Source organism: Hyperolius riggenbachi, chromosome 3, assembly GCF_040937935.1.
Source record: "Hyperolius riggenbachi isolate aHypRig1 chromosome 3, aHypRig1.pri, whole genome shotgun sequence".
Lineage (NCBI taxonomy): Eukaryota > Metazoa > Chordata > Amphibia > Anura > Hyperoliidae > Hyperolius > Hyperolius riggenbachi.
Genome location: NC_090648.1, coordinates 328,085,740 through 328,110,535, shown reverse-complemented (window position 1 = coordinate 328,110,535; position 24,796 = coordinate 328,085,740). Strand labels below are relative to the sequence as shown.

Genomic DNA, 24,796 nt, shown 5'->3' with positions numbered 1-24,796 from the left:
GCGAGTGAGGTTAATGGCCGCCGGAGCCTGCCTTATATAAGGGGGGGGGGGGGCTTCAGGGCTTAGTATAGCCGGATTGGCTACAATGCGCCTGCTGACTGTGATGCAGAGGGTCAAAGTTGACCCTCATAGAGCATTATGGGGCAAATCGAACTTCCGGGAAAGTTCGCCTTCGCCGGCGAAGGCGAACCACCCAAAGTTTGCCTGGAACCATTCGCCTGCGAACCGTTCGGCCCATCTCTACTGACAGATAGTAATCCACCAACAGAACCCGATAACTTTAGCAATGCAATGGGCACAGTATTCACAAGTATAGATATAGTCACCTAAAGGCCTAGAGGATGAGGCAATCCAGACAAATGAGTCAGATGACTGCAGAGACAGATGTTCCAGAATGGCAAAGCAGTCCAAATAATACTTTCCAGAGATACCGTAGTCTAGGTAAGCCGAGGTCAGTCTAGGTAGCGTTCATGCAAGTCTGTGTCCAAGCAGAGGTCAATCCAGACAGCTAGCAAGAGTAGTCCAGGTACAAGAGCAAGGTTGGCAACAGGGAATCCAATGGAGATAGCATGGTCAGGATGCAAGCAATACTCGGCAACAGGGATCAATCAGAGGTTAACGTGGTCAGGATACAAAGCAGTAATCGTCAACAGGAATCAATCAGGAAGAGCACGCATATCCAGCAACAAGCCACAGCTAATGCTATTACGGGTGATGACTGGGGTTGCTCTCTAAGTTTAAATACAAGAACTAACCAATCAACACAAAGCAGAATTTAAACTAAACCAATCGTTATTCAGTGTGTCAGCTAATTAGCTGACACGCAGGCACACGTGCACTACTGTTTACATCTGTGGAGCACGTACTGGGAACGCGTCCTCCACTTATCCAATGGCGTCTGAGAGCCACCCTGTGCTCCAGTGACGTCAGCGGCTCGCCGAGACCCGGAAATCCAAGCTGCAGCCTGGGTCTTGGCGTTCTGTCACCGCAAATACACTGAGGATCTTACAGGAGTATACTTGAAGATCAGATGGGCTTCATATATAATGGATGATCTTAACAAACCTAGAAACGATGTGGAAATTGTGGTGGAACTTGACTGATGTTTCCACAGAGAATTCATTTAGCAGCACTGCATCAAATTTGAAAATTGTTGGAGACCACCACCGGGGATGGAACTTGAGATTGAACCTGATTGAATGCTGAAGCAAATGCTTGCAAACAGTGAAGTGTTAGGTCACTAAGGTTCAAAAGATTTAATACACAGAAACACAGAAAGCCTAACTCAATAAACCGAAGGACTGCAGATTGTGGTTCTTGAGCTTAGTACATCATTGCAGCCTTGAATGATTACAAGGTGGGATATGATCACGTTCTGCCCAGGGGGAAGTGTAGCCATACCGTACAGAGAGGCATCAATGTCCATAACTCTTTTCACATCAAAAGCTCAGATTAGTTTATTTGAGATGAACAGAGAAAAGTGTACAGTACACTGGTGGTGGTGGCTATTTGGGACGACCAGATAGCCCCATATTCACTAGCCACCGCACATGAATGGCTGATTAAAAGATTAATGACTAATTTGAAATCAGTAGGTTACTTTGTTATTTTTTAAAACTAAAATAAAAAGTAAATATTAGTATCAAATGTGTTTGCAAAAACAGATATATTTGTAAGTATTGTTTCTCCTGAAAGCCATGTTTAAAGTTTACCAGAGCTGAAATAAGTAAAAAAAATCATACATACTTGGGGCTTCTTTCAGCCCCATCCACTCGGATCACTCCCACGCCATCCTCCGCTGCCTGCAGCTTTGGGAACCGGGTCCCGTCACTTACGTCAGTTGGAGCCAGTCTACGCAGGAAAAGTGCGCTGTTTGCATATCTCTCTAGCAGTGCTGGAGAGATATGTAGAGGCCGCACTTCTCCTGCGTAGACTGGAGCCAACAGACGTAAATGACAGGACCCGGTTCCCATAGCTGCAGACAGCGGAGGGCGACGGCATGGGAGCGATCTGAGCGGATGGGGCTGGAGGAAACCCCAAAGGGAAAGGGAAAAAAATGCATGACAGGAAGTGGTGAACAGATTGTGACAGACAAAAGCTTTCAAAACAGTTTTTATGGTGTTTGTACCAAAGGCAAGTTTTGCTAAATTCTAAATGAAAATGATGAAATAGTGCATGCTAAATTCAGGGACCTTAAAAGGTCCATGTTGTTATTTCTTTGTTCTTGCTTTGCTTTTTAATGCAAACTATTATGGTTCTTCATGTGAGAAATGCCAATGGCTCTCATGGAGCAGGATCAGAGTCTTGGCTACGAGTAGAACTAATTCCTGTATCTGAATCTGTATCACTCTGAATATGCATATTAGACAAGGCAGCAGAAATATGAACAAGTTCCTTGCCACTGTCAGGATTTAAAGGCATATTGGATGGCTTTATAGCTGTATAACTCAGCGTTTTGTTTGACCCACTTAATAAGTTCAGTTCTTGTTTTAGGATTTCATATTCTGCCCTTTGTCTAAGCAGTATATAATCTCGATGGTTGATTTCCTTCTGTATGCAACTAAACAAAGAATGTAATCTTAGGCTCAGTTGTAGGTTCTCTTCAAATGCTTGTCTAACATTCTCTAATAAATATGTCTCCCATATTGTGTTCCCTTTTTCACTTTCAACACATGTGTCTAAGTATTGGTTTATGGACACCGGAGATATATTCTCTACAATGTCAGTAGAACATGGCTTGATATGCATGTAACAAGTATTTATTTCATCTGTAATATGTAAGTCTTGATAACTGCTTGTGTCTATCAAATACATGTTTTTCTTCTTCCTATATTCATCTTCTTTGAAGTGGCTAGAGAGCACCAGGTGTTCATCTATGTCCAGCTCTATACATGCTTCATGTTCCTCTATTTGTCTATCCAAGGCTTCAATTCTGCTTATGAATTGTTTGATTGTATGATCCTGTGAATCGATAATATGAAGAAGTTTTCCCATGTTGTTTTTTTCTCGAAGATCCATGTCCTTTTTCATCTTTTCTAATTTTCGAAATGTCTTTCTTACAATTCTCTTCTGTTTGTGTATTGGAAAAGATTTAACAACAGATGCTGCAGTGTAATTGGGATTTTTCAAATGCTTACGTGATACTTTATGACATCCCGCAGTCCTCCATATTGAACAAGGTTTCAGAAGTTCTGATTTAATTAGATTAAAGCTGACGTTAGATTGCTCTACAGACCATCCCTTCCAAACCTTTAGGATTTTTGAAGAAGGTGGTAAAATACGGTGAAACCCTTTCCAGCTTTCAACGATACAGTACTCTCTATGGTTGTCCAAGAGCGAAGGACTCTTATCCCTTACAGTCTGTTTCTCTTCAAGAAGTGCATCTATAACATTTGCAGTAGATGTATGCTTTGTTAATCCACAAATAACTTTTTCTTCATTGCCAATCCATACTGTAATCTGGTCACTTCCAAATTCAACATCCTCATCTGATGATCTAAAAAGATAAAAACTAAAAATCAGTGAAGTTGAGCAAAGAAAACCATACACTTTTATATTAGTTTGTGTTCACTTGAATTACTGATTACATCTATTTAAAGATTATAAAAAAACTTATACTCAACCTGCACGTTTTTGACTGGAGTGAATATTTAAATGTGCTTATATAAAGCACATGCGATACCTACACATATTATTGTTTAGATAATCAATGTCATACAAAGGTAGTGCTTGAGTTTATAAGAGGAGTTAAAGTAAAGTAAACATTTGTTAATAAAACTGATATAAATAGAAAACCCCCTAAAGCATGTGACTGAGGTCCAGTTTACTTGGGTGCCAGTGTTTAGCCTCAACAGTGCTGCAGAGGATGTTTTGCAGAGTGGTGATGAATTGGACACACACAGGTGAGTGTTTTTAAAGCCGCATCTACACGCGTAGATGCGGCCGCGATGCTCCTTATCAATCGAGCCACTGATGCGGCTCGATTGATAAGATCCGGCAGGACGGATCTTCGCACCGCCGATTCCCTGCTCGATCCCCGCGAGGGGACAATGGCAGGGAATCGTGCGGGAGATAAGCGGCGCTGGCGGGGACGAGCAAGCACGAGCGGGGAATCGAATGCGGCGCACACGCGGCGAGCGGGGATGCGGCGGGCACGCGGAAGAGGCGATCCGGCGGCTAATCGAGCCGCCGGATCGCTACAATGTCCCTCCGTGTAGATGGGGCTTTAAAGAAGTTGGTGCACCAGCAATTGTTAAGATTGTAAACCTTCGGCAACCCCTCTATCGACCAAGACACCCCCCCCCCCGGGATCCTACCAGATCATGAATTCTACTCACAGAATAACATTAACTTGCATTACTTGGACTACTACGTCAGTGCATGATCTAGCATTGTGTGTATTATTGCTTATTACCTGTATTGTGTTGCCTGTCACCCATATTATCATCACTGTCTGTAACCTTATTTTTTGTAAAGCGCTGTGTAATATGTTGGAGCTATAGAAATCTGATTAATAATAATTATAATAATAGTGAGTCCATCTTCCTCCTAAGTATCCAGACATCCATTTCTGTCCATTCTGAGAAGTGCCACATCCTATCATTCATCCAGAGTTTAAAAAAAGTGATTATGCTTAGACATTATTTAAGGGGTCAGTTACTATTAAGGTATCGATTTAATGGGGGAGGAGAAATTAACATTCAGCCACATTTAGTGAAGTGTTTAATGATCATCTTAATCATTTTAACAGTTTAAGTGGGGTGTTAGGATAAGGCATCTTTTAGATTTAATTGCAGTATTTGTATAGCGCCTTTCTCCTGTCGGACGCAAAGTGCTTGCGAGGCAGCCACTAGAGCACACTCAGTAGGCAGTAGCAGTGTTAAGGATACTGCCCAAGAAACTCCTTACTGAATCGGTGCTGGCTTACTGAACAGGCAGAGCCGAGATTTGAACCCACGTCTCCCATGGATGGTTCACATATAGTCAGGTATCATTTTTAAAAGCTTTATCGGGATTAGGCATAATGTAGAGGGATTCATTGGGTTTGTGTATTGTTTCAAGGAGGGGGTTAAGGTTTAAAATCAGTCAGTAAAGATTTAGGAGTGGTTAGAAGAGTTTAGTAATGGAATAGATAGACCACCATGTGTCCAAAAAAGAGGGGGGTAATACACTACTATGTGACAGTCAAATATGGGAGTGATTGGCTTCAGCAATCACTGTTAAAAAACGAAACAAAAATGTGATAACAGTGTTTAAATATTGCTGATAACATATTCTTTGTCATTTTCTTTTTTTCTATCAGTTAGGGTTATCAGTTAAGATAAGGCATCAGTGTTAAAGGATTAGAATTTGAGATGTAGATGTTTTATAATTGACAGGTTTTAGAGGTAAGGATTCTGAGTTAAGAAGTGATCTGTTAGGTGTGATCTTAAGGTTAGTTATCGGGAAGTACCCCGTATTTGACAGAGCTTAAGGTCATCAGGAGTTTACAACAATCCTGATTTACATCTGTCCTGGAAGTTATGAGTCAGCAAGGGAAGCTAATACATATTGTAATATTTGAAGGCTGATTAATAGATACATATTTAGAGTTTGCATTGCAGAAAATCTGAGCATGGTACCTTTAAAAATCTATGTAAATTTATTTTAAAAGTAAAAATCATACACAAAATGTTTTGAACATAACGTGACCAAAGTCAGCATTAGATACTTCACAATGCTTGTGCATGCTTAGTGTTAATTCATAAATAAATTACATAGGCAACACTGACGGCTCCAGACATGTTTTGGGTGTGAGACTAGTGAGTCAAGCAAAATATTGTGCAAGTGAATAATGATAACGTTTGCCTTCATTTTACTGTAGTGAAAGTTTAAGATTTTGCAATCTTTTCTACATTTAATAATGCAGTCTATAAATAATACCTTTAAATATTTTTCCTTTTTCTATATTTTTTTAAAGCTCTAAGGAAAAATTCCACTTCAGCTGAGAATAAAAGCAGTCCCTTCAGCTAAGCTATATACATTAGTGTTGGGCAAACACCTAGATGTTCGGGTTCGAGAACGTTCGCCGAACATCGCCGCGATGTTCGGGTGTTCGACCCGAACTCCGAACATAATGGAAGTCAATGGGGACCCGAACTTTCGTGCTTTGTAAAGCTTCCTTACATGCTACATACCCCAAATTTGCAGGGTATGTGCACCTTGGGAGTGGGTACAAGAGAAAAAAAAATTAGCAAAAAGAGCTTATAGTTTTTGAGAAAATTGATTTTAAAGTTTCAAAGGGAAAACTGTCTTTTAAATGCGGGAAATGTCTGTTTTCTTTGCACAGGTAACATGCTTTTTGTCGGCATGCAGTCATAAATGTAATACATATAAGAGGTTCCAGGAAAAGGGACCGGTAACGCTAACCCAGCAGCAGCACACGTGATAGAACAGGAGGAGGGTGGCGCAGGAGGAGAAGGCCACGCTTTGAGACACAACAACCCAGGCCTTGCATGAGGACAAGAAGCGTGCGGATAGCAATTTGCGTTTTGTCGCCATGCAGTCATAAATGTAATACAGATGAGAGGTTCAATAAACAGGGACCGGAAACGCTAACCCATCACAGATGTTCATTGTTCATGTTACTTGGTTGGGGTCCGGGAGTGTTGCGTAGTCGTTTCCAATCCAGGATTGATTCATTTTAATTTGAGTCAGACGGTCTGCATTTTCTGTGGAGAGGCGGATACGCCGATCTGTGACGATGCCTCCGGCAGCACTAAAACAGCGTTCCGACATAACGCTGGCTGCCGGGCAAGCCAGCACCTCTATTGCGTACATTGCCAGTTTGTGCCAGGTGTCTAGCTTCGATACCCAATAGTTGAAGGGTGCAGATGGATTGTTCAACACAGCTATGCCATCTGACATGTAGTCCTTGACCATCTTCTCCAGGCGATCGGTGTTGGAGGTGGATCTGCACGCTTGCTGTTCTGTGTGCTGCTGCATGGGTGTCAGAAAATTTTCCCACTCCAAGGACACTGCCGATACCATTCCCTTTTGGGCACTAGCTGTGGCTTGTGTTGTTTGCTGCCCTCCTGGTCGTCCTGGGTTTGCGGAAGTCAGTCTGTCGGCGTACAACTGGCTAGAGGAGGGGGAGTATGTCAATCTCCTCTTTAAAGTCTCCACAAGGGCCTGCTGGTATTCTTCCATTTTGACCTGTCGGACTCTTTCTTCAAGCAGTTTTGGAACATTGTGTTTGTACCGTGGATCCAGAAGGGTATAAACCCAGTAATTGGTGTTGTCCAGAATGCGCACAATGCGTGGGTCGCGTTCAATGCAGTCCTAGGCCGAAGAGGTCATAGCCTAGGGACACAAAAACCTGTTTATTTGGGCTATTTCAATGGTAGTGATGGTGACGTACATAAATCTCAGCCATGGCCGTTAGCAACGTCTGAATTTCATGAAATGTCTCATGCAGGTAGAAGACATATTGTTAGACTTGGATTCCAAATATGGGGTCCCTACATCTCTGCAAACCAGAGTTACAGGGGTCCAAAATTGGTAAAATCCCCCATAGACTTTCATTGCCTCCCTATTTCACTTTCCAAAATCTCACATCTTTTCAAAGGGCAATGGCTCAGCAGTACCAAATTTTCTAGCATTGTAGGGACCCTTGGGGGGAACATGACTGGTGAGTTTCGGGCCCCTAGGCCAAAGAGGTCATAGCCTAGGGTCACAAAAACCTGTTTATTTGGGCTATTTCAATGGTAGTGATGGTGACGTACATAAATCTCAGCTATGGCCGTTAGCAACGTCTGAATTTCACGAAATGTCTCATGCAGGTAGAAGACATATTGTTAGACTTGGATTCCAAAGATGGGGTCCCTACATCTCTGCAAACCAGAGTTACAGGGGTCCAAAATTGGTAAAATCCCCCATAGACTTTCATTGCCTCCCTATTTCACTTTCCAAAATCTCACATCTTTTCAAAGGGCAATGGCTCAGCAGTACCAAATTTTCTAGCATTGTAGGGACCCTTAGGGGGAACATGACTGGTGAGTTTCGGGCCCCTAGGCCAAAGAGGTCATAGCCTAGGGTCACAAAAACCTGTTTATTTGGGCTATTTCAATGGTAGTGATGGTGACGTACATAAATCTCAGCTATGGCCGTTAGCAATGTCTGAATTTCATGAAATGTCTCATGCAGGTAGAAGACATATTGTTAGACTTGGATTCCAAAGATGGGGTCCCTACATCTCTGCAAACTAGAGTTACAGGGGTCCAAAATTGGTAAAATCCCCCATAGACTTTTATTGCCTCCCTATTTCACTTTCCAAAATCTCACATCTTTTCAAAGGGCAATGGCTCAGCAGTACCAAATTTTCTAGCATTGTAGGGACCCTTAGGGGGAACATGACTGGTGAGTTTCGGGCCCCTAGGCCAAAGAGGTCATAGCATAGGGTCACAAAAACCTGTTTATTTGGGCTATTTCAATGGTAGTGATGGTGACGTACATAAATCTCAGCTATGGCCGTTAGCAACGTCTGAATTTCACGAAATGTCTCATGCAGGTAGAAGACATATTGTTAGACTTGGATTCCAAAGATGGGGTCCCTACATCTCTGCAAACCAGAGTTACAGGGGTCCAAAATTGGTAAAATCCCCCATAGACTTTCATTGCCTCCCTATTTCACTTTCCAAAATCTCACATCTTTTCAAAGGGCAATGGCTCAGCAGTACCAAATTTTCTAGCATTGTAGGGACCCTTAGGGGGAACATGACTGGTGAGTTTCGGGCCCCTAGGCCAAAGAGGTCATAGCCTAGGGTCACAAAAACCTGTTTATTTGGGCTATTTCAATGGTAGTGATGGTGACGTACATAAATCTCAGCTATGGCCATTAGCAACGTCTGAATTTCACGAAATGTCTCATGCAGGTAGAAGACATATTGTTAGACTTGGATTCCAAAGATGGGGTCCCTACATCTCTGCAAACCAGAGTTACAGGGGTCCAAAATTGGTAAAATCCCCCATAGGCTTTCATTGGGCCTACTATTTACCGTTCCAAAATCTCACACCATTTCAAAGGGCAATGGCACAGCAGTGGCAAAACTCACCAGTCATGATCCCCCTAAGGGTCCCTACAATGCTAGAAAATTTGGTACTGCTGAGCCATTGCCCTTTGAAAAGATGTGAGATTTTGGAAAGTGAAATAGGGAGGCAATGAAAGTCTATGGGGGATTTTACCAATTTTGGACCCCTGTAACTCTGGTTTGCAGAGATGTAGGGACCCCATCTTTGGAATCCAAGTCTAACAATATGTCTTCTACCTGCATGAGACATTTCGTGAAATTCAGACGTTGCTAACCGCCATGGCTGAGATTTATGTACGTCACCATCACTACCATTGAAATAACCCAAATAAACAGGTTTTTGTGACCCTAGGCTATGACCTCTTCGGCCTAGGGGCCCGAAACTCACCAGTCATGTTTCCCCTAAGGGTCCCTACAATGCTAGAAAATTTGCCACTGCTGATCAATTGCCCTTTGAAAAGATGTGAGATTTTGGAACTGTAAATAGGAGGCCCAATGAAAGCCTATGGGGGATTTTACCAATTTTGAACCCCTGTAACTCTGGTTTGCAGAGATGTAGGGACCCCATCTTTGGAATCCAAGTCTAACAATATGTCTTCTACCTGCATGAGACATTTCGTGAAATTCAGACGTTGCTAACGGCCATGGCTGAGATTTATGTACGTCACCATCACTACCATTGAAATAGCCCAAATAAACAGGTTTTTGTGACCCTAGGCTATGACCTCTTCGGCCTAGGACTGCATTGAACGCGACCCACGCATTGTGCGCATTCTGGACAACACCAATTACTGGTTTTATACCCTTCTGGATCCACGGTACAAACACAATGTTCCAAAACTGCTTGAAGAAAGAGTCCGACAGGTCAAAATTGAAGAATACCAGCAGGCCCTTGTGGAGACTTCAAAGAGGAGATTGACATCCTCCCCCTCCTCTAGCCAGTTGTTTGCCGACAGACTGACTTCCGCAAACCCAGGACGACCAGGAGGGCAGCAAACAACACAAGCCGCAGCTAGTGCCCAAAAGGGAATGGTATCGGCAGTGTCCTTGGAGTGGGAAAATTTTCTGACACCCATGCAGCAGCACACAGAACAGCAAGCGTGCAGATCCACCTCCAACACCGATCGCCTGGAGAAGATGGTCAAGGACTACATGTCAGATGGCATAGCTGTGTTGAACAATCCATCTGCACCCTTCAACTATTGGGTATCGAAGCTAGACACCTGGTACAAACTGGCAATGTACGCAATAGAGGTGCTGGCTTGCCCGGCAGCCAGCGTTATGTCGGAACGCTGTTTCAGTGCTGCCGGAGGCATTGTCACAGATCGGCGTATCCGCCTCTCCACAGAAAATGCAGACCGTCTGACTCAAATTAAAATGAATCAATCCTGGATTGGAAACGACTACGCAACACTCCCGGACCCCAACCAAGTAACATGAACAATGAACATCTGTGATGGGTTAGCGTTTCCGGTCCCTGTTTATTGAACCTCTCATCTGTATTACATTTATGACTGCATGGCGACAAAACGCAAATTGCTATCCGCACGCTTCTTGTCCTCATGCAAGGCCTGGGTTGTTGTGTCTCAAAGCGTGGCCTTCTCCTCCTGCGCCACCCTCCTCCTGTTCTATCACGTGTGCTGCTGCTGGGTTAGCGTTACCGGTCCCTTTTCCTGGAACCTCTTATATGTATTACATTTATGACTGCATGCCGACAAAAAGCATGTTACCTGTGCAAAGAAAACAGACATTTCCCGCATTTAAAAGACAGTTTTCCCTTTAAAACTTTAAAATCAATTTTCTCAAAAACTATAAGCTCTTTTTGCTAAAACATGTTTCCTCTTGTACCCACTCCCAAGGTGCATATACCCTGTAAATTTGGGGTATGTAGCATATAAGGAGGCTTTACAAAGCACGAAAGTTCGGGTCCCCATTGACTTCCATTATGTTCGGAGTTCGGCTCGAACACCCGAACATCGCGGCCATGTTCAGCCCGAACCCGAACATCTAGATGTTCGCCCAACACTACATGTGACTCGTTCGGCCAATCACAGCGCTAGCCGAACGTTCGGGTAACGTTCGGCCATGCGCTCTTAGTTCGGCCATATGGCCGAACAGTTTGGCCGAACACCATCAGGTGTTCGGCCGAACTTGAACATCACCCGAACAGGGTGATGTTCTGCAGAACCCGAACAGTGGCGAACACTGTTCGCCCAACACTAATATACATTGCAAGGATTAATAGCAAACATTACCTCAGCTTGATTTTGTATGATTAGAAAACACAGTCAAAGTGTTCCTAGCAGAAACTGCCAAATAGGTGAATTAGAACCTCCTGTCAATCATTCGGTTAGTCCAAATGAGCAAAGAAAGTAGCAAGGGCCCCTTCTCTGTGTATGGGAATTTCTGGACTCCATAGTATTACTGTCTCAAAAGCAGAACACTCTCCATACAGGACTCGACCCTCCAGGGATGTAATATCTAATTTTGTATTTTATTTCATTGTTGCGGATATAAAAAGTATACAATGATAGCACGACGTTTCGGGCAGTGGCCCTTTCTCAAGTGCTCGAAAACATCGTGCTATCATTGTATACTTTTTACATCCGCAACAATAAAATAAAATACAACATTGGATATTACATCCCTGGAGGGTCGAGTCCTGTATGGAGAGTGTTCTGCTTTTGAGACTGTATACATTGAGAGGTGTGATGGACCCCTCATCCTAGTAGGACTCCCCGAGGAATTTGCAACATATATCCTGAGGCTGGTGGACCATTGTTCTCCATAGTATTACTGTCATGTACAACGAGCTGTAATGTGAGATTATTGCCAGTTTTATATATTTATACTAGGTTGCAACTGTCAGGCATAACATCAAAAATCAATTCTTTATTTTTATCTGGTAAACAAGTAATAAGGATGATAACCAGACAATTCAAAAAGTTAAAATCACTATTACTTTTCTTGTTGATAAATGATCATTCCCCAGTTTACCTGGCTCTTATTTGGTACACACAAAATTTGGTACACAAAAAGAAAGTTGCATGGCAACTCTGCTTCTCTACTTCCCCTCAAACTTAACTAATGCAGCCTGATTGGCTAAAGCCTCTTTCCCTCCATTTTTCTCCTCCCACATCTCTGTTCCTCTCTGATTGGCCAATATTTCTCATGCTGAGACAATGCATTTTCTATAGAGAAGGGAGGGCAAATCAGGCAGAGGAGAGTAAGGGAGGAAATGACATCAGTATTTGCTTCAAAATAGCAACACGTAAAATGGGAAATGCTAAGAAGGATTTTTTCTTTTTTTACTGTAGAAAAATCACTAAAATCAAAATGTGGACAGTGCAATACATATGTTATATAAGTAGAGCAAGTATTTATCTACTTATATATATGTGTATGTGTGTGTGTGTGTGTGTGTGTGTGTGTGTGTGTGTGTGTGTGTGTGTGTGTGTGTGTGTGTGTGTGTGTGTGTGTGTGTGTGTGTGTGTGTGTGTGTGTGTGTGTGTGTGTGTGTGTGTGTGTGTGTGTGTGAGGGGGGGGGGGGGGGGGGGGTTCTGAGATAGTATGGCTGACAGCTCCTCTTTAACTGAAAACCCATACTTTGGTGACATTAAAGACTTTCAGCATTGGAACAGCTTTAAAATGATAGTCAAATTGCCCTTTTAAGATAAAAATGTTAAGTTCCATGCAGGGTATATACCCCATAGATTCTCTTATCTTCCACTCGTTTTTCTTATCTTTTTTCCATTGACTTCTATAAGAAATCGAGCCGAAATGAATCGAGCGAAATATCGGACATGTCGGAATTTTATCATTGAAGGCATCCATCTTCAGCGCTGCGTAATATGTTGGCGCTTGATAGTCATTATCTCTGGTGCATTGTCTTCTGGTTATCTCCTGCTGAGTAGAACAATGCCTAATTGCTAGACAGATAGATGGTTAGATAGATAATTTACAGCATGTTGGAAATTATCTATCTGACAGGTAAATCTAACAGAAAATCCAACAGAAAATTGTATGGTGTGTACCTAGCAGCATAAGTCTTCCTCTTTTAGATTAGATAAATAGATAGATAGATAGATTGTTATTTGTAGTGTAATAAGGCATTTTTCCAATTTGATTCCCTGCAGATTCGATCACTCTGATCAAATTGGATGGGAATCAGTTTCTTAAACCTCTTGAGGACTGCAGGGCTAAACCTCCCTAGTGACCAGGCCATTTTTAGTAAAATTGGCCACTGCAGCTTTAAGGCCAAACTGCAGGGCCGCACAACACTGCACACAAGTGATCCCCCCCCTTTTCTCCCCACCAACAGAGCTCTCTGTTGGTGGGGTCTGATCACTCCCCCCATCTTTGTTTTTTTATAATAAATATTATTGTTTTTTTTTTTTAATAAAAACCCCTGTTTCTTCAAAACCCTTCCCTCCCTCCCTCCCTCCCTCCACACAGCCAGCCAATTACGGCGATCGGCTATCATAGGCTTCTGCCTATGAGAGCCAATCGCTCTCTTGTCTCCCAGGGGGACAGCCGTGTCACACGGCTGTCCACAGTGCAGCGCTGCTGCCGATCGCAGTGCTGCACAGTGTAAATAGACAGCGTGATCACCGTCTAACAGTCTCCCGAGCGGCAATAGCCGCTCGGAGACTGAAGAGGGGGCGGAGCTCCACCCTCCGAGCATGAGATACGCGCGCAGTGCGCGCGCGATCTCATGCAAATTACAGGACTCTAACGCCAATCGGCATTAGGCGGTCCTGGGGCTGCCGCAGGACTTTACGCCCATCGGCGTGACGTGGTCAGAAAAAAAGTTAAATGTTAGATCAAATTTTCATCAATTTTGACCAAACATTGATCAAAAATATTGATTAGACAGTTTGGAAAAGCTAGGTTGATCGGGTCAGGAGCTGAAATAGATTCATTGCCCTTAGCATTCACTGCATTAACCAGTACAACACTGCAGTTTGATCGATTTTCATTGGATTCTCTGCTGGAATCTATTAAAAATGGATATGTTGTGTGTGGTAGAAATGATAAATCAGCAGGTATCAATCATTTTAGAACATTGGGTGAAAGTCTTTAAGTGTATAACTAGTTTTAGGCCCCTTTTACACTGTGTGCATAGCTGTGCATTGTGCCATACCAAAGCGCAGTATCCCATTGTGGGACCAGTGCATGCAGTGTGTTACCGGGTGACTTGTGTGTATACTCTGAAATTGAAGCTTTCAATAGAAAGTATGCCTCACTGATTTTGTTGCACCACTGCGGTACCACGTGGTCCAACTTATCAGGACTGGTGCAGTGTGATCATATAACAATTGCACCGCAAAATTGTAAAAGGGGCTTGAGATACAATTTTTGTATGTAAATAAAATGCATACTTGCAAAAATTTGGGGAAAAGCTTTTCTCAATGCCAAACGTTCCATGAGAGCTTCCCAGCATGTTCAGCACATCGGAAAGTTCTTGCTCTGTGGGGAGTTGATAAAAACTCAAGTACTTTTAATTAATTTTTATGTTGTTTAAATACATCAACCATCAGAAATCTGATCTTTTTCTGCTGTAGAAAAATGTTGTAAAAGGTTTGATTCATGCTGATGGCAAGAACTATGTTGTTTTTTTTCAGATCTTATATAGCAGTTAATTTGGGGGACTAATAAATCTTATATTTAAATAAGTCAGATAATTTGTTCATCCCATTTTCAGCTGGTTAAGTACATACAAAACATTACATGCATTTAAAAAGAATAAAGGGATAAAAACACTTAGCAATACTCTTTGTTTTTGCCATTACAAACTTTACCTTTTTCAGTCAATTCATTTACAGAAAAGAGAATAAACTATATATACTATTAGATCTTTGGAAAAAAAGGAACTGAATAAATTTGCTTAGGGCAGAAACTAATTTCCAAGCTGCTTGGCCAATTCTCATATAATGGAAACTATGAATAAATCATTTTAGTTCTGTGTATTCTAACTTCGGAAGAAAGTCAGCAGGGAAACTGACGTTTATTTACTTTCTTCATTTATGACTGTACTTCCTCATACTTTCACAATGCCTATCCCTTTGTTGCCATGATCACTAAGCATGTTCAGCTTTGCATGAAGGGCATATCATTTCTTTTCTAGCCATCACATTAGTTGTTACATTTTGAATAAGAATCAAAATCCATTGATGTTCCTTTTCTCAGGCTCCATGATAAGGAAATCAGTTATTCACATTTTCATCCAGAAATAAATTCTTGAGAAAGTTTTCTTCTTTTTTGTATGTTGCTGTATCATTCGGTAGGAAAAATTGATTTCTATGGTGCTGATGCAGCTCTTACGTGTATGGCTCAGAGACATTCTTTCTCACTTTGGAAAATATAATCTTACAATTTCATTGCGTTTTAAAATGAAAATGGGTAAAAGGAGCGCAGTAACTATTTTAAACAATGATTCTGCTGTAAGTGAAGGACAGGATATATTTGAAGCATTTGTAACAAACTTGCTATAACAGTGCTATACAATTTTGACAGTAGTCAGTAAATATATTTTTAAATGTAATTTGGAACTAGGAAGTTCCAATTTCACATCTCTGCATCTTTACTTTTAATTTGGTGATTCTCTGTGGAAAAATTTCCATCTCATTTTATGATCAATTGACTGCACAGAGCAGGACGTCCAGTTTTTAAATGCTCAACACTAGATGTAATGCAGTTATTGCTTTATGTATGTAGGGACACATGAACAAGGATATCAGAATGCCATATTTCTATTTCACAACCATGTGTTGCACTTGTAACTGTTCTCCTTTACCAATGTCATTAAGACATTTTTTGTAACCACCTGTCTCAAAATCTTTAGAACAGAATATGGAGGGTAAAGTTAAATGTGCTTAGGGGACCTGGTGTAATGCTGCATACCTGGAATGGCCGTGTAGTTCTACTGCCCTCTGCAAATAGCTCCAATACATCTGCCCACAGCAGTTCTGCAGTTCCCCCACCTAATCCAATTGCTATCGGAGCCTCCAGAGCACTTGAACGTGCTGGGTAAATGGAAGAAAAGTGGTGTAAAGCCAAGAAAAATCACCAATTTGTTCTCAGCCTCAGAGAACAGGGCCTTCAAAGATACCACTGCTACTCAAACTGGGAAGCTCCTCACTCTCTCTCCCTTCATGCAACACAAACCTTGCAGCAGCCACTCTCCATGAAGCAGACTCAGAAAAACAGATCTGGAAGGAAAAAGATATTGGCACCTCATCCTTGAGCTCCCCATCATTCAGTAGCCCATGAAAATCCTGACCATGGAAGGAGAAAGCTAAGGATCAGGACAGGTAGGAGACACCTTTATGTCCAATATTACTTACTCTCCTAAACCATTGGAACCATTCCCTGCCATAGACCAGACAATTGCACAAAGCTTAAAACCGTTAACCCTTAGCAAACTCGCATGCAAATTTTCTCACAAATGCATTCACAGGAATTAATCATCCAGGCACCACTGCTATCCCTAAAGCTAAGTTAAAAGCCAGGGTCTTAGTTACAAAAGAATGCATTCCATTGCATAGTCATTTGCGCAGAAGAACCCAGGTATTTGTAGGTGTCCTAACTTTGGTCCTGTAACATGCATAGTGCAGACATGCAAACATTCATTGCATTAAACCTATCTAAAAGATTAGGAGCACACATCTTGATCTCCTCTCCTGTAACAGACAGTGCATCAGACTAAACTCACAAGGGAGATAACAAAATATATTCTTGTACTCCATGCACACACCAGCATAAGTTGTGTGCTTACTGACAGTAGTCAGACAGGGGAAGAAGGGAGTGCACCAGATTAAACTCCCTGGTGGAAGGGAGACAAATATGACAGGAGCGGTAACCCTCAGCTCAGCTCATACCTGGCTCTCAACAGCATTCCTAGGCCCACGCGTGATTGGAGCTGCCTAGCGATATTCCAGGCTTCTCCTCCCTGCCACCGGGATCCCCATGTTCCCCGCTCTTCTTGAGGGATCCCAGCAGCCAATCAGAGTGGTGGTGCGGCGATACGTGTACAGCATTATGCGTACGGCGTGATGTCATCAGGAGCAGTGGAGGAATTTAAAGTGGACCTGAACTTTTGCACAGGACAAAAGGTAACAGCAAATATGGAGAGGAAAAAGCACTTGCACAAAATGCAGCAGGGGTGGATACTGCCACAAAGGCCTTACCTGCAGCGTGCTCCAATGGTAGTTCACGATTTCAATCAGAAGAGAAGAAGGAGATGGGCACAGCTGCTAAAATACCCTTTATTGTGGCTGGGTTGACACAAAAAGCTTACAGCAGTGGGGGAAGGACAAGTCTGACAGCTGTTTCGCAGGGACTAGCCCTGCTACATCAAAGACTCTTCTCTTCTGATTGAAAACAAGAGGTAACCATAGCAAAATGCAGCCTGTATGTATGTAAGAGAATTTAGTCTGTCTAATTCCCCCTCATTTGTCTCTAACCACAAGTTATAATTTAATCTCTCCTGTGTCACATGACTGCCATGGCAGAGATGGCAGATAAGCTCATTTTAAAGCACAGAATGTTAACAAGAAGCAAAGTGCTTCTGCTGATCTGCTTCACTGACGATTTTTGTCTCAATTTTGACTACTCTCTGCCTGCTGTCTGCACCAATCTCTGCTTGGCTTTTGACTACTCTCTGCCTACCGCCTACACCAACCTCTGCCTGCATTATGACTATTCTCTGCCTGCCGCCTGCACTGACCTCTGTCTGGATTTTGACTACACTTTGCCTAAGACTGATAGCAAAGGGAAAAAATATCTGAAAGGAATCACGCTTCTACTGCCCCGATCTGTGCCATTCCCTGTTTCAAAATATACCACACGCGGGAGGTGTATTAGGTATATCTGTACATACGGTATAGTCGCACAGTGACTGTATTATCTCAGTTATATAATCTAATCTTCTTTCCTCTGACGACTTTGTCAGGCTCAGGCAAGAATGTGCTGCTCTGCTTGTGATAGGATAGAAGCTATACACACCCTTTTCACGCCCCCTGCAGGCTCTGTGTGAGTCAAAGACTGAGCTCCTCTCAGCCTATCGCACTCTGGTTGCAGCCATGTCTTTTGTTTGTAAACACTGCCTAAAACTGGCAATTACAAGCCAGGATCGCAGCAGGGAGTGGCAGAAATAGCACAGAGGGGCCCAGGAGAACATAATAAATAGACTGGTATGCTTTTTATTGTAAGAATTTTAGAGTATAGATTCTCTTTAAAGGGAAGGTTCAGGGACTGTTAAAAAAAAAAAAAAAATCCACATCCACTTACCTGGGGCTTCCTCCAGCCCGTGGCAGGCAGGAGGTGCCCTCGGCGCCACTCCGCAGGCTGCCGGTGGTCTCCGGTGGCCGACCCGAGTTCTGAGCCTGCGCAGTAAAGCCCGGAGGACGTCCGATGATGTCAGCGCACCGCCGTGAGGCGCATTTTGGAATGCGGAAGGAGCCCAACCTGGCTGCCGGCCTGGCCAGGTCGGGTCGGCCACCAGAGACCACCGGCAGCCTGCGGAGCAGCGCCGAGGGCACCTCCTGCCTGCCACGGGCTGGAGGAAGCCCCAGGTAAGTGGATGCGGATTTTTTTTTTTTTTTAACAGTCCCTGAACCTTCCCTTTAAGTATTGGAGACCTAAAATTCTTGATAAAAATGAGCTGCTTTTAGACCCATAATTACAGAAACAAATGGACCACCGGGGAGGTTAAACCCTGGCCACAACAGTCAGTAACAAAAAAAAACCACATAAATGCAGGCACATCACCTTAAGACAGGACATTTAAATACACTATTAAGGTGGTGCTTAAGGAGGTGTGGCCAGAAAAAGGCAAAAAAACACTTAGCACTCACATGCAAATGTAAACAAATGCATTCACAGGAATCAATCATCCAGGCAGCACTGCTATCCCTACAGCTAAGTTAAAAGCCGGGGTGTTAGTTACAAAATAATGCATTCCCTTGTGTAGTAACCTGTGAAAAAGTACCCAGGTATTCGTAGGTGTTTTAACTCTTGCCCTGTAACATGCATAGTGCAGACATGCATGCAAACATTCATTGCATCATGTGTACATGGTGTACATGAATATATTTTGTTATCTCCCTTGTGAGTTTTGTCTGATACACTATCTGTCCCAGGAGAGGACGTCAAGATATGTGCTCCTAATCCTTTAGTTAGGGTTGATGCAATGAATGTTTGCATGTCTGCAAACATTACCAACATTCATTAATGTTCATTACCAAAGAGCAGAGTATAGCTCATAATACCGCCAACCGCCTGCATAAGTCTAAGCCTATTCCAAATTGTCTGCATTAATACACGAGTGGGAACACAGGCCCCCATTGAGCTACATACCCCAGCCTCCATGTAAAATGGAAATCGAAACATAATATAACAACCTACTGGAATCCAACATATCAGCAACCTTTCAGCCTACAATATGCTGCACCTGCAAAGCTAGGTAAAACACCCAAGAATTAGTCACTTCCAGACCACCCTTCCTCCTGAGCAACTATTTAAGATGTTGGCTGATTCCAATAACTGAATTCCACGGAACGCAGCGTGACCAAGTGTCTGTTTGACACGAAACGGCCGTCGCTTCTCCCCCGCTACTGTCCGCCACCCACCTCCTTCACCACCATTGCCACACAGGCCAGTATGATGATCTGACACTGTAATCATGGTTCCTTTGTGATGGATCTATACCACTGCAAATAAACACGAGTAGCTGAGGATGGATGGTGCACGTATCTTTTCTTCTTTGCATGTACGATTTAGTGCACATTTATAGCATAGAAGGCTAAAACCCTATCTATAAACAAAAGTAAAATTATTACTTGGAATTGAACTTAACAAGGAATAAGTTACTCAGTCAGTAGCAAAACAAGAAATAGGTTCATATGATACTGTTAGGATCAAAGGGTTTTGCAATAAAGACATTTTTTTTCTTTTTTTATTCTTTAAGCTTTTGTAATTGTGAAAAGCATTTTTTGTGACCTAAGAATTCTCATTCTTTCTTTTATACAACAGCCTTTTTCTGCTGAAAATCCACTGTACTAACTGGTTGGGCAGGTTTAGTTTCAGTGGCATTTTTCATGTTGCAGACAGAACTTCTCAATGCATTCAAAGGAGTGTAAAGACGGTAATTGTCAAATGGAATGTATAGTGTGCTCTTTATTTATTTATTTTTCTTTATCAGTTATATTTAGGCTTAAAAATATTAATATCACAAATGAAAATGTAATCTTTCCTTAGAACGTAACTTGCTGCTTTTGCTGGTAATCTTTGTGAGTACAAAAAGGCCCAATTTTGCTGCCATACAGTAAAGGTAAGATAGTTGTATAGAGAGCAACAGACAATCAATATCAGTCACATCTGACTTTGGTATTCACATAAAAAGTGATGACCAGCACAGTGCAACCTGACTCCATGTCAATCCACATAGCCACCAAACAATGCTGCTGCTGATAGAAACATCATAGTTTAAGATCAACCAAGAAACATAGCAGCAGGCACAGGTTTAAAATGCTGCTTAGTTATTATTGCACAGGGCAGATATATGCAAAGGTAGCCCCCAATGGAGAGTGCTCCCCCTACATCTGACTTTGCTCGTGTGATGGTGATGCAGGTGGGGAAAGGACAAAACCAATATGCTGGTTTTATGTGAATTGTTTACACTTTATTTTTATTATATTCTTAAAGGTAACCCTAGAGGGAGCTGGTCCGAAAACTTGCTGGGTACTTCGACTCAGAGCTCGATTAATCACAAGGTAATGTAGTCAGTTGCCAGGGGCCTGGTTGATGCTACCCCCACCAAATCTTACCAAAAAAGTCAGGTGACCATTATTGTTGGGCAAAAATGGCTAACTTGCCTAGGGCCCCATTTCACCTAAATCCATCTCTGCTTGGATCTGTCTGTTTTTTCAAACATATTACAGTATGCATAATTATCAGAAACTCCCACAACTCTCGACCTATGAAAAAAGCCCTGACAACATCATCATACATACTAGAAAGGCTAGGAGCCTTTTTTGGCATGTTATAAGATAGTGCAGGCACTTAAAAAATGGTTTGAAGTTTAAAATGTATTTTAAGTTATATAATTCAATGTATATCATTTATTAAAAATAATTTTTAAACAACAATCAATTCCTACCACAAACTGGTCATCAAAATTTAATAGATCCAAGCAGGGAATCTATTAAACTGTTCAATACAGTGCACCGCTATGTGCCATCAATGTACCACCTCTCCTATCCTGACCACAATCGACCTAGATCTTCCGACCTGTCCTTTCAAAAGATTTTTGGTAAAAAATCTATCAAAAATTTGATCGATCTGACATTTAAAGGAATCAATTTCCATCCAATTTGATCAAAGTGGTTAAATCTGCACAAACTGAATAGAAAAGCAATGTTTGTTTGGGCAGCATTCGTCTTGATGCTAAGTAAAGACAAACACCCAGAAGTTTTTCTGTTGATGATGTTTGAAGGACACAAAATATATAAAAAACAGATGTTATTCCTATTTGATTCCTAGTCCAATTGCCCTTGCTGGAGCTCTCCTTTAATATAAAATGGAACATAAAAATCACTTAGGTTTTGTTATGTATAAGTATGATGTTTAACCAACCTTACACTTGCATATTAGAATGATTAGAGACAGCATCTCAATTGCCCGGATAGTCATACTTTTTAGTGAAGCAAATTAATACTATTTTTCTTTTTTAATTAACACATTTGGTCTAAGTTGCTTAAGTTTATTTTTAAATAGCTACAAAAAAAAAATCAATTTTTGATTATGCATTAACAGAAACAATCCAACTTTAGTGTGCCCCAAAGTACAGCAAATGTGCTATTTTTTTTTTTTTTTAAAGAAAAATATGAAAATAAAGTTGTGTGAGTTTTGTTTGGATTTTGGCTACTGTCTGATTCAATTCTGATTTTTAGATTGTCTTGTCATATCACCAGGGTTGAAATGCAAAAAGCAGATATAACATTTTTTTTAGTAGTATAAATGACAACACTTACTATTGCATGCAATGTATGTGAATATGTTTAAAGTGCACCTATATGCACAGAAATGAAGCTGCCTTTGCAAAATTTGTATTAAAGAAAGCAAACTCGGTGGCTATCTCTGAATTTTGAATTAATTACAAAATGACTTAATAGCCGGGAAAAAAGTCCAAACCTTGCACACTTTACTAGCCGTATTCTTGTTCAAGATGAATCAGTACATTGGGATCAGAGTCGTGATGATAGCTCTCGAAACTGCATGCTTTAACACAAATTCAACATGTGCAGCACTCTTTTTTATATATATATATACACAAGTTCTCTTTTAGCTAATAGTAAGAAACAAAGAAAAACTTTTCCTCCCATTTATTTATTACTATATATTGAAATGATTTCTCTGTATTCATAAACCACCTTCATTATGTGACAGAATTAATGTTAACACATTGCTAGATCTAGATAACTAGAATATGATGTACCTTCAATACAATCACAGTCAGCGAGAAAGGACTGTGCTGTTTAAAGGTTTGTTACTGTTACAAAGCTTTAAGAAGTAAGTCTATAGATTCTTTTCACTCATTAAAAGAAGCTTCAGTTTGGTTACCTAGTTTTCTGGTTTGCCCGCTTAGATGTATGCTTCTTATGAAGATCCATAATGAGCTGAGCAGAATTACAGCACAATGCAGTAACTTGCTGCTGGAAGTTAATCTTTCCTCTGCCCCTGTTACGCAGTTAACTAAGCAGAATAGAAAGAAGTTGAGCAACTTCAGCTGCTTTTGAACTAGTGTTCATGTTACACCTTTGGAAATGTGCCCAGATTCAGAGAACTGCAGTCATTAGCCTGTGAATCTCAATGATGGCTGTACTTTTTATACACACTGCTCTCATCTGAAATGTATAAGTTTGAAAAAGTAATTTTGTTTGCAGCACCTCCAGTGTGGTCAGCTAGGGAGGTGAAAGGAAGTATTTGTAGAATTCAGAATAAATTTATAGTTACATTACCATGTTAGTTCAAGATTTATATTTAATAAAAACGTCCTGGTTTCATCTCAACTTAAACACACACACACAAAAAAAATCCCTCCTCCTCAATAAATAAAAATGTAGATGCGTACAAGGTGTCCTGGCACTGGGGCATTTTGGCAAAGGGTAAGTCGAATGATGGCTCACCCTACTGCCGCACAAATTCGGTGTGGAGGGGGGTTAAATGCTATTCCCATTCAGAGTCATCGCAGCTCGGAGGGAGATGTTTCCGCATCCCCGAATTACCCTAAGCATTGGGCACGGACTATACCATGACTGCTATAGCAGCGCCAAGTTTTGGTGCTGTGCGGTTTTCGCAGCAGGCCCTGAAAAGCCCTGCTTGGATTCAGAAAGATGATAAAGAAAGTGCAGTGGATATGTGCCTTTTCCCCAATGTTCTGCACTCTGAAATGCACATTAACTAACAGCTTGACAGTAAAACCATAGAATCCAGTGTCAAACCTTGATTTAGTTTTATTTCTTCATATACAACCTGAATTAATTAGATTGTGTTGCCTACTGACTCAGCTCTACTCTTCATATACAATCATCTATAGGATTGGACCCTTTGTACTGTTTCTCTAAGTCTGCAGATCTAATACATTTAACTTTGATGGCATTTCAAGTGTACCTGAGATAACAAGAAAAAAAAATCACACATACCTGGGATTTCCTCCAGCCCCCTCCAACCTGATCACTCAATCAGCACTGTCTTCCGCCTCCTGGATCTTCTGTAAGGAGTCCCGATATCATCGACCACATGGGGCCAGTCAGTGCATACACATTGCAGCTGCACATGCTCCCCCGTCTCGCTCCCGAAACCAGAAGAGTTCAGCACCTGTGCAGTAGTACTGCCGAAAACACCGCAAGCCCTTACGGAAGATCCAGGAGGCAGAAGACTGTGCTAAGCGATCAGGTCGGAGGGGGCTGGAGGAAGCCTAAGGTATGTATGATTTTTTTTCTTGTTATCTCAGGTTCCCTTTAATGGTCACTAATGTGCTAATTTTGAATTTGAAGTGTACTTGAGTGCATTGAGTTTAACCTGAAAATAAGGTACAACACTAGTCTGCTCCTTCACATATCTCAGTAGATCTAGAGGAAGGTGAAAACCCCTTACGAGGCTACGACAAGGGAAAAACAAATGCTTCCTGACTCCAGATGACAATCAGATTAAATCCTTGGATCAACAGCAGGTGTTTTTTCTCCACGATAAACAAGCCCAATGTATCTAACCTTTCCTGGTAAATGAGACCTTCTGATCCATTTTATTGCTTGTCTCTGCACCTGCTCTAAAACTGCATGTGCCTCCTGTAATGCAGTATTCAGAACAGAATTACATTTTTTAAGCACCATATTTTTTGTTCCTTAGAAACACACTTTTTCACCCCCCCCCCCCCCCCAAAATAGGGTGCACCTGCTCTAAAACTGCATGTGCCTCCTGTAATGCAGTATTCAGAACAGAATTACATTTTTTAAGCACCATATTTTTTGTTCCTTAAGACACACTTTTTCACCCCCCCCCCCCCCAAAATAGGGAGGAAAAATCTCTGTGTCTTATAGAGCCAGTGCTGCATTTCTGCAGCTCAGCATTACTTTAAGCAGCTGGAATGTACCATGTTCACCTGCAGAGGAGGTAATGAGTCACACAGTTAAGCACCAATGGACTTCCAAGGATGTGCAAGATCT

The 24,796-nt window shown here is 41.8% G+C and overlaps 1 protein-coding gene across 2 annotated transcripts; it reads right to left on the bottom strand.

Annotated features, from left to right (window-relative positions):
• Positions 1-1,918: 1,918 nt before the first annotated feature.
• RASSF9 (Ras association domain family member 9) lies at positions 1,919-22,806 on the bottom strand. Of its 2 annotated transcripts, none has more exons than XM_068272782.1 (2): positions 22,692-22,806; positions 1,919-3,511 (listed from the first exon to the last, which is right to left on the bottom strand). In XM_068272782.1, exons 1-2 carry the CDS (start codon positions 22,739-22,741, stop codon positions 2,284-2,286), a joined length of 1,278 nt encoding a protein of 425 aa, XP_068128883.1. In that variant the 5' UTR covers positions 22,742-22,806; the 3' UTR covers positions 1,919-2,283. The 2 variants fall into 2 exon arrangements, with proteins under 2 accessions (XP_068128883.1, XP_068128884.1); XM_068272783.1 differs by having other exon boundaries at positions 1,919-3,496.
• Positions 22,807-24,796: the final 1,990 nt, after the last annotated feature.